This window comes from Ovis canadensis, chromosome 14 (assembly GCF_042477335.2).
Source record: "Ovis canadensis isolate MfBH-ARS-UI-01 breed Bighorn chromosome 14, ARS-UI_OviCan_v2, whole genome shotgun sequence".
Classification (NCBI taxonomy): Eukaryota; Metazoa; Chordata; class Mammalia; order Artiodactyla; family Bovidae; genus Ovis; species Ovis canadensis.
This window is the reverse complement of record NC_091258.1, coordinates 21,143,579-21,153,631: the sequence shown is the minus strand read 5'-3', so window position 1 is coordinate 21,153,631 and position 10,053 is coordinate 21,143,579. Positions and strand designations below refer to the sequence as shown.

Sequence of the window (10,053 nt, the reverse complement as noted above, 5' to 3'; positions counted from 1 at the left end):
CACACACACACACACACACACACTTTTATCTCTCACAGGATATAAGCACTATCAAAAAAAAATTTAAAACTTCATTTTAAATTAAACACTTAAATCTTTGAAAAAAAAAAAAAAAAAAACCAACAACTATGTTTGGATGTATTAAACAAAGAAACAAACAAACCTACTTTAGACTGTAGCCTAGAAGAAATCCTTTCAATATTCACTTACTCTAACCTGAGACAACTTGGATAATGAAAATAAATTGCACTTCCCCCCAAGATATTGTATTTTAAATTTTAAGATCTATCTTTAGCCGCTCATTTCAACATACACCTGGTAAAAGTGCCTTCTGTTAAAAGAAGTATCAAAAATTTACCAAGAAAGGATGTTTCAAGGCATAAGTGGATGGTTAAAATACAAACTTGAGTGAAATGAGTTCAAATTTACTTCACAATACTGACGTAACTGTGATTTACAAGAAAGTCATGATTAATTTTGGAACATAATAAAATTAAATATATCCCAACACTTCAATGTAATATTTTTATATTTATATATAATAAAATAACAGTTTGGCACTTAGCAGCTTTTGTTGGTTATTGCATCCCATATTATGTGGCAAATTTACTTTTAGAAAACATTACCTAACTTTTGCAGCTACAGTGTCAACGAACTAAAGAATAATAATAAAACTTTTATAAAATGAATTGACCGAGTCATGCAGGCACTGATAGTATTGCAACAGGGACTCATTCACTCCTGAACAATGAACTGTCTCCTTGGAGAGGCCTGGCGTAGCCTGGAAAGAACTTTAAACTTCAGAAATTAAAGAAAAGAGAATTGCTGACTGTCACAGCTTTAACAGGACATCGGTTACCACTTTAATGCACCTCAGTGGTAGCTTCTGAAGGCCAAGGTTCTGTTCTGTACAGGGCATTTTACCAAAGAAAACCCACTCTTTCGGCAGTTTATTTCCCATAAAATTAACATCTAGTTGTACAAAGAAAGTTTTCTTTCTTTGCAGTGGCCATGCAGTTTGCCTTGATTAAAAGACATCCAAGACATCCTGGGGAAAGCGTGCAGACAACAGGTGACTGGTACACAGCACAAAGCAAAGAGGCTGGCTTTGACTTAGGGGTCAGATCTGCTACTGAGTGGCCTAGTGCCTCTGATAGAGAAGATGGAAACCCCGTGGCTCTGTGACCCACGTCTTCTGCCAGGATGGAGAGGCAATGTGCACACATAGCATTCTTCAGAATCCCCACAGGCAAGGCTGCTCATTGACCTTTTCTAGCACTGGACTGACTTCTAACACGTAGAAGAAAAAAACTGCACATAGGCCCCCTTCTACTGTCTCTGGGTGGAAGAACACAAGTGATGTTTCATATGCATGTGAAAAGCATACAAACATTCTAGGCAGGAAGTTTCCAGAAGAAATTCCTATTCTCAAATTTATAACCAAAGGATACATTTGTTAATCTTTAAATGCTGCTTCTTACAGCCATATACTAAGAGGGAGGGGGAAAAAAAAGCTGTAGAAAACAATTAGAAATAAAGACCTCTATATTGATTAGAAATCTGATATTGCATAAATTTCAAATGATAAAGTCATCAAGCACTTTGAAGTCCCTGGTTTCACATGAAAGTGGCATAATTCAAATGGAAAACAAAGTATCTTACAAGGTTAAGTGCCACTAATGACAGACTTTTTTCCCCCATGGGAAGTGGGGTCAATGTGGGTTGACATGGAGAGAGAGGAAAGGAGGAAAGGATTAATTTGCTCTACTATGAACAGAATGAAATTAAGTTGAGGTAGTTTATTCTACCAGCCAAACTTTACTTGTTATGTAATTTGTCAGAAACTCGTACTAGTGAACGGCATTGAGAAAATTCTGCTACAAAGGCTTGATTCTTAACATGGATTCGCATTCTAAGACATTTTCAAACCCTAGACAGTAGTAAACAAGACTGTGTGTGCTTTCAGGCAGATTTTTTTTTTTTTTTGTTAAGTTTTTGATCCCTATATGGTTTTCTCTGGACCTTTTTTTTTTTTTTTTTCTTTTTTGGTCATAGCAGACCTTTATTATTTGTCTGACTCGGGTCCTTCTTTTATAAAATCTCCTACTTACTAATGTCCTCAGATTTATAAAATGGTTCTGCTTAGTTGCAAAGGAAGAATGGCACTGCAGGAGATCCTTCTCAACCCCAGACATGACAGCATGAGGCATCTTCCTCTGAATTAACACAGTAAGTTACAACTTCCTTTAAAGTCACAGGGGGGCTGCCACCTGACTCCTTAATTTACTGACCCTTTAGATTACTAAGATAGAATGTCATACAAGAGAAATTTTATCTTAGTTTTTTGATTCATCATAATTTAGTTCAAAAAAGATTCTTAGGATAGAGAACTAGTAGTTAAGTGGAGACTAACTGGCATTGAGTCCAAACTAACATTTTTAGGCACAAACCCTTAAATGGTTGGGCAGAGTTAGGCATAATATCTCCTTCCAAGTGCAGTGGAAAAGCAATCCCGGTATGTTTGGATATGTTGATTTGCATATACGGATTTTTTTTTTTCCCCAACCAAAGCCAGGTACTTGAACACAGCGGTCAGTCAGATATGATATCCCCTCGGGGAAAATGCACCTTAGGGCTTTAACTTCCATATTTTACACGAAAGGATTCCCACTTCCCTTTTCCTGGGACACTGACTAGCCCCGGTTGGTCTAGGGACACACCTACGGGAGAAACGGAATCCCCCCCTCGATAGTTTTTTTCCCAGCAGTTTACGTTTTCTCCGGAACAAGAGCTGAAGCCCAGGCTTCAAGGCGTTAGAAAACCACCCGCGTTACCGCACGGAGGCCGGGGCGAGGTCAGCAGCTGCGCGTCCCGCGGCCGCGCGTCACGGCGAGTGCACGCGGATGCGGAAGAGGCCCTGCTGCAGCTGCAGGCGGAACAGCTTGCAGTTGGCGATGCGCAGGGCCGCGCAGCCCGTGCGGCGCAGGTCGGAGGGCAGCAGGGGCTTGGTGTGCTGCCAGGTCCCCGTGCTCCTTTTGAACTCGCGCACGTAGTCGTAGTTGGTGCCTGCGCCCCAGGAGAACAAGCAGAGGTGACATACCGTGCCTGGGGCGCCTCGGGCCCTGAGCACCACCCCCCGCCCGGGAAACGGCTCCCGCGAGATCGTTCTTACACGCTGACCTGTATCGAGATCTCCGATGACGTAGATACTGGCGCCTATGGGGACCGCTCCGTACACGAAAGACGAACTGGCCGGGATGCATAGATTCTGGTCATTAAGATAGATCCACCTGAAAACAGAGGGACAGGATGAAGGAGGCTAAGAAGATGGCCCGTGACTCTGGGCCGGCTGAGATGACAAAACTCGGGGCGCCGCCAACAGGAGGCACGACCCCCACAGCCCCTCTTGGGGAAACGCTCATCTCCCTCCTGTCACTGAAGACTGAGGCGTGTCTGTTCCGGAAGGTGGCATGTATTGGATCACAGAGACCACTATTCAGTGTGCTCCTGTCCCTCAGCACAGTGTTCCTGAGATTCACCCATGCTGTGGCTTCATCATTATCTCATTTCTTGTTATTTTACGTAGGACTGCCCTACACTGGTGTAGCAGAATTTGTCAATCATTGACCTGTTCAGGTTCATTTGGGCAGCCTCTAGTGTCAACCTTCCCTTGTGGTTCAGCTGGTAAAGAGTCTGCCTGCAATGTGGGAGACCTGGGTTCGATCCCCCGGTTGGGAAGATCCCTGGGAGAAGGAAATGGCAACCCACTCCAGTATTCTTGCCCTGGAAAATCCCATGGACAGAGGAGCAGGACAGGCTGCAGTCCATGGAATCACAGAGTCTGACACTACTATGGGATTAACTAACTTTCCAGTGTCTGGCTATTTTGAGTGAAGCTATTTTGGACATTAGAGGGCAAAGCTCTTTTGTGGGCTTATGCTATGGAATTGCTTGTTTATACGGTTAAAGGTATATTTCCTTTGATAAGAAAATGCCCACTGTTTTCCAGGGTGTTGTGTCCTTTTGCATGTCAATGAACAACAACGTGAAAATTCCAGCTGCTGGGCATTTCTGCCAGCTCTTGGTACTGTCGGTCTTTTTTCACTTTAATGGTGCTGAGCATCTATGTGTGTGCTTACTGGACACTTTGTGTATCTACTTTGGTGAAATGTCTGCTCAAAGATCTGTTCGTTTTTCAAACTGGGTTTTCTGTCTTACTGAATTTTAAGATTCTCTTTTATTTTACAGTTACAAGTCCTTTGTTGGATATATGTATCACAGATCCTTTTCCCCAGCATGTAGGCTGTCTTTTCATTATCTTAATGGGGACTTTTGAGAACAGCAGTTTTTTAATTTTGGTGAATTCCAGTTTATCTTTTTTTTTTCTTTTTATAGTTCACGCTTTCTATGTCCTTCTAGAAAAATCTTTGCCTATTCCAAAGTTGCAAAAGTTTTTTAAATTAAAATTTCTGGAAATTTTATTGTTTCAGTGTTAACATTTAGGTCTTATGATACACTTCAAGTTACCTTTGGTATATGGTGTGAGGTATAAGAGTCAAGTCCTTTTTATCCTTATATCTAGGCATATAGCTAGCTAGTTTTTCCAGCATCATTTGCTAAAAAGACATTTCTTTCCCCGCTGAATTGCCTTGGCTCTTCTGTTGAAAATCAATTTAATAACCATGAAAAGGAGCCAAAGCTCCATGAAGTGGCTGATTCCACAGCTGAGACAGAAAACACAAGATGAGCCTGGACCATCTTGCGCTGCCATGGAGGAAGCGCTTCAAAAAGGGTGAGGTGTGTCAGAGGACACAGAGCCAGCATGCAGCTCCTGACGGCCGCAGCTGGAGCAACTCAGTCAACGACAGTCCTGGCTGGGCAACTCAGAGAGTAAGATGAATATCCGTGAGTCCATACCGATATAAATAAACGGCTGAATCCATTAAAGAAAATAGGGAGAAGAGACAGGTGTTCTTTACAGAATTCCAGCTGACAGAGGGAGAAGGAACGAGGGAAGCAGAAAGACCCCCGGAGGCAAACAGCACGGCTCTAACTTCCGTGAGGCCAGTCCACCGAGGGCGCTCCATTAGTGGGGAAACTTTAAGGAAAAACAGTATGTTTGCATACTCTCAAATTATCTCTCCCAGGATATTCATGAATTACAAAGGGGGAAGCAGTGACTTTCCAGGGGGAAACCCCACAGACGGCGCCTTAACCAAGTCACCAAGATTAGCATCACCAGTGACGGGACAAAGCGCCTCTCCCCCGACACCACGCAGAGAAGGGCCCAGAAGCGCTTATGAGGGATCCCCACCTCCAACGCACAGCCTCAGCCTCATCACAAGACATCATCAGACAAGCCCAGGTGGAGAGACAGCCTAGTAAAAACATCCAATAACCTTCAAAGACTCCCAAGCACAAGGGTGGTGCCCCATCACATCCCCACTTAATTCACTTAGAACAACTAGAAACGTCAGCTGCAGTTTGGGTAAAAGATATTAGTGGATGAACTGGTGTTGAATAAAGTCTGTAGTTTACTTAATAATACCGTACCAAGGTGAATACTACAGCATGTAAGATGTTAACAGTAGGAGAAGCTGGGTGAATAGCTTATGGGAACTCTATTTTTGCTACTTTTCTACAGGTCTAAAATTATTCCCAAATAAAAGGTTTTTGTTTTTTTACTTTAAAACAAAACAAACTAGACTCTGCTATATAATAATGTTCACTTAAGTAAATTTGATCAATTCCCTTTCATAGCTAAAAGCATAGCCAGGTCAAAGCAGACCTCAATTAGAGGAAATGTATGTAAGCCCTTTAGCACCACCAATGTCCAGGCCTCCACTCACTACTGGAGCACGTATAATTATTTCACTAAGAGCAGCGCTCTGTTTTTTCCCAATGCACACTCTCCCCAGACTGTTACAGAGTGGTACATTCCCTATTTTGAATCCCAAGAAATGCAGAAGCAGAATGTTGTCCGAGATCACGGAACAACTCAGAGACCAAGCTGCTATAAAGTGAAGATCTGATTCCTCTAATATCTGAAAGCTGATTGGTATCAAGCAGTTTGTGGGACTGGGAATACAACTTGGCCCCTGCCCCTGAGCTGCCTCTAATAAACAGGGAAAGGGAAAAACTAAGAGCTATCCCTGCAAATGAAATCGGGCGATCGCTGACCTCATGTCTCACGGGCACTGGACCCACGAATGCTTGCACCTGAGGCTCCGCCAAGTCTGAGCATGCCCACTGCCTGCAGAGCGCTGGGAGCCCCTCTCTGGAGTGCCAGAGGAGACCTCAGGTCCGCAAGAGCGTCCTGCTCACAGAGCCCGGATGTTACCCAGGCGTACTCAACAGAAGAGCCAGATAAATGAGAGCCACTTCTCAGGGCACTAAACAATTAACAGACGCCAACTCTGATGACTCGGATGATGGGAGTATCTACCACGCAGGGATGTGGACACAGCTAGCACAATGCTGCTCCGTAAGTGAAAGAGGAAAATAGGCTTACGATGGAAAGGTAGGAGACTGCGGCAGAGAAATTTTACAAATCTAATATGCTACCTGAGGAAGGTAGAAAAGGAAAAACAAAATAAACCCAGAGTAAATAAAAGGAAGGAAATAAGACAAGAGGAGAAACCAACGGAACAATACACAATGGAGAAAATGAACAGATAGGAGCAGGCTCTTTGAGAAGGTAAGTACAATGCTAAACTTTGTCAACAGAGGGCGCTGGAGGGACTGCAAGGCTTGGAGAGGAAAGGGCTTCTTATCTGGTGTCGGTTGTCGGCTCTGCCGTCTCCAGTGTGCAGGGGACCCGGAGGTGCTCACTTGCGGGGAGGTGCTCACTTGCGGGGAGGTGCTCACTTGCGGGGAGGTGCTCACCTGCGGGGAGGTGCTCTGCTAGCCAGCAAGCAGCTTCGCACACCAGCTCTGGCCCCGGCATCCCAGGGCTCTGCTGTATCCTGGGCCACTGCACCCACTCCTCTACAGAGGTGACTCCCAGCCCTGCAGGGTGGGGAGCAAACTTCCAAGCTTGTTCCTTCCTGGGACATTTTCCCTCGGTCCTAAAGGCTGCAGCTGCACTTCTTTCTTGGCTATTTCTGCTTTCATCAGAGTCTCCTCTCACAGGTTAGCAGTTAACTCCTCCTACTGGTTAATCATTAGGTCGGTGACCACCTAGCCACCTGTTTAAGTTTATGGAAAGCTGACAGCTATTTTCGAAACTGCAGCTGACTTTTCTACTTACTCTAAGTGAATTACGTGGGGATGTGGTGGGGCCCCACCCTTGTACTTGCGAGTCTTTGATGGTGGCACTGAGGTCTGCATGCTCCTCAGCGTGCACCGCTGCCCCTGGTTCTCGACCTTGGCAGGGGAGGAACGCTCCGGGAACTTCCACTTAACCCTTGCTCCCGTAATGGTCCCTGACCTGCAGGTCAGAGAACCATATGGGGATGTGGCCAGTGGTCAGAGATGTCTGTCAAGTATCCGTTCATCAAAAGATGAAGCTGACAGGTCTTGACTTCAGAGAATAGTTAACTGATTTATTAAAAACGAGAAGGGGAGGGCACGTGGGCTGAGCACATGCACAGAGGCAACAAGACACAGGATGGATGTAAGAAGTGAGCTGCACTCCAGAACACGGGAAAAGAAGAAAGGGGAAAAGGCCGGATGTTCTTCTCAACCTCAGATCACGGAGGGCCCCGAGGAGGAGGCAACTAGGAATAATCTCCATCTGAACGAAATGACCAAAGGCAGACTAATCTTTCAAAAGCACTAGTAGGTGAAATGTATCAGAGAGACTGGTTAGAAGGCCAAGGACACTGCACGTATGACAGGGAACTCGCTGGAGTTGTGGCAGAGAAATAAAGGTGGGTGTGTGTGAAAAACACTATAGAGTTTAAAAAAAAATAAGATTTGGCAACTCATGAGATGCGAAGCATAACAGAGAATCAAAGATGACTTAAAACAGAACACAGACCACCAGGAGGACGACAGTACCAGTCTAGTACAGTCCTAGAACCAGGGATGCAAAGAGCAGACACAGACACACTGTCTTTCTGGATACACGAAGTTGCTACTGTGACTTGGTATAAATACGGGCAATTTTAAAAAATTTTTGCTTTCCTTCAAACACTTTTGCTTTTAGTCAGAAACACAGAAAATAGTAAGATGTGGCATTTTTCCAGGAAACTTTTAACCTAAAAATAGGGAACAAAGACAGGAAAGACAAGAGATTACTTAAAAACAATAAATAGTCTTCAATCTAAGGCAGGTTGTTCACTTGGCAGCAGCTTCCAAAGTATGCAAATACCACACACTTGGAAACATCTGAGCTTTAAAGAGAGAAACTACTCACAGATGTTTTCCCCCTTCTATAGGTTTTCGTGGGAAAGACTAAGTTTTTTAGGCACTATTGTGTGGTATCTGAACTGGTGGTCTCTGAGGCCAGGACGCCCGAGTTCAAATGCCAGCTCTGCCACATGCTGTCTGTGTGTTTTGGGGCACATGACTCAACCTCTCTGTGTTTTGATTTCCTCATATGCAAGACAGGAATGAAAGAGTACCTGTATCTCAGAGGGCTGTTTTGAAGATTAAATGTGTTAAATGAGGTAATATATGGCACTTAGTATTGTATGTTTTTTTTCTTTTTTAGTATTGTATGTTTATGTTTAGCTTTATCTAAACAAGAGTCCTATATATTGACAACAGAAATCAAGCTTTCTTCATTCTATTTGTGAACAAACACTGAGAACTTGAATATAAGCAAACTACAGATAAGTGAATTTTACTGGGAAGTACTTTAAACAGCAATGAAGAAGTAATAGTCATGTGTAACAATTACGAACGAAAGCAAGTTAATACTCTTACTGAGAGTGAAACGTGAAAGTAAAGTCGCTTAGTCATGTCCAACTCTTTGCGACCCCATGGACTGGCCCTACCCAGGCTCCTCCATCCATGGAATTTCCCAGGCAAAAGTACTGGAGTGGGTTGCCATTTCCTTCTCCAGGGGATCTTCCTGACCCAGGGATTGAACCCATGTCCCCTGCATTGCAGGCAGACACTTTACCATCTGAGCCATCTGGGAAGTCCAATACTCTTATTACTCAATACTCCATAAACAGGAGACAACCTGAGAGAAATCTTAAGGTTCTAATGACGATAGCATATCAAGGGAGATTGAAAACTTCACAGCCAGCTTCAAGCCCTATACAATCAGAACAGGAACAGGAAATGGTAAAACCATAAGCAACCTTGATTATTCCAGCAAGTGAGATACAGCTCTCTAGCTCACACTGTCCAAACAGTAATTCAGTCATTATGAGAAAGGCTTTTATCAATATTTTATCAGAAACCAAATGTACTGACCCCGGTTTGTTAATGAACTTGGGCAACTGTTTTGAGATTCATTTGGGAAGGAAATTCATACACTTCTTTGTACTGTGAACAGTCAGCCCTCACAGTAACACATTATGGAAGAGAGGTATAGAAAAGTCTTTGAAATTCTGCCCCTGTCCCGACCAGAGTAGCAAGCATTCTCAAATTGCTCTCACACTTTGTCTAGAAAATTTTCATAAGATTGTCTGCCCCCAGTAACTGAAGGGAAAAAAAACAAATAGGCTATGCAAACATCATAAAATTAAAATACATTAATAGATAACATACATATTTCTAAAATCTTGGCAACTGTGCATTGTTTACGCTAAAATAATATGAAATTAAACATTATATTCTGGCACCCCCTTCTGGCAACACGATAGAAATGCTATCACAAGATTAACTTTAGCACCGCAATTTCCCTGTAGGATGTGAACATATTACTGCAAGAAAAATGCTGTTCGGTGGTTATAATAAAACGGGTGAGAGGAGCGAAGTGAGGGGGATTGGACCGATGCTGGCGACTCCACCTCACATGTACGGCAGCCCGTCAGATGATTTAAGAATCTCTGATATCACGTTTATTGAGTGTCTGATACAGGCCAGGGGTGAGGCCAGAAGCTAGGACCCAAAGCTGAGCTGGGCCTTGCCCTGAAGGAGCGTCAGTTCACAGTC

At 43.7% G+C, this 10,053-nt stretch overlaps 1 protein-coding gene across 2 annotated transcripts in view; it reads right to left on the bottom strand.

Annotated features, from left to right (window-relative positions):
- Positions 1–1,779: 1,779 nt before the first annotated feature.
- GAN (gigaxonin) overlaps positions 1,780–10,053 on the bottom strand; it is a 47,541-nt gene continuing 39,267 nt past the window's right edge. For both annotated transcript variants that reach the window (XM_069552530.1, XM_069552531.1), the window contains 2 exons: positions 3,181–3,290; positions 1,780–3,066 (listed from right to left, as the gene is read on the bottom strand). In XM_069552530.1, the coding sequence (XP_069408631.1) occupies positions 2,885–3,066; positions 3,181–3,290 (292 nt within the window). In that variant the 3' untranslated portion in view covers positions 1,780–2,884. The remainder of the gene's footprint in view (positions 3,067–3,180; positions 3,291–10,053) is intronic.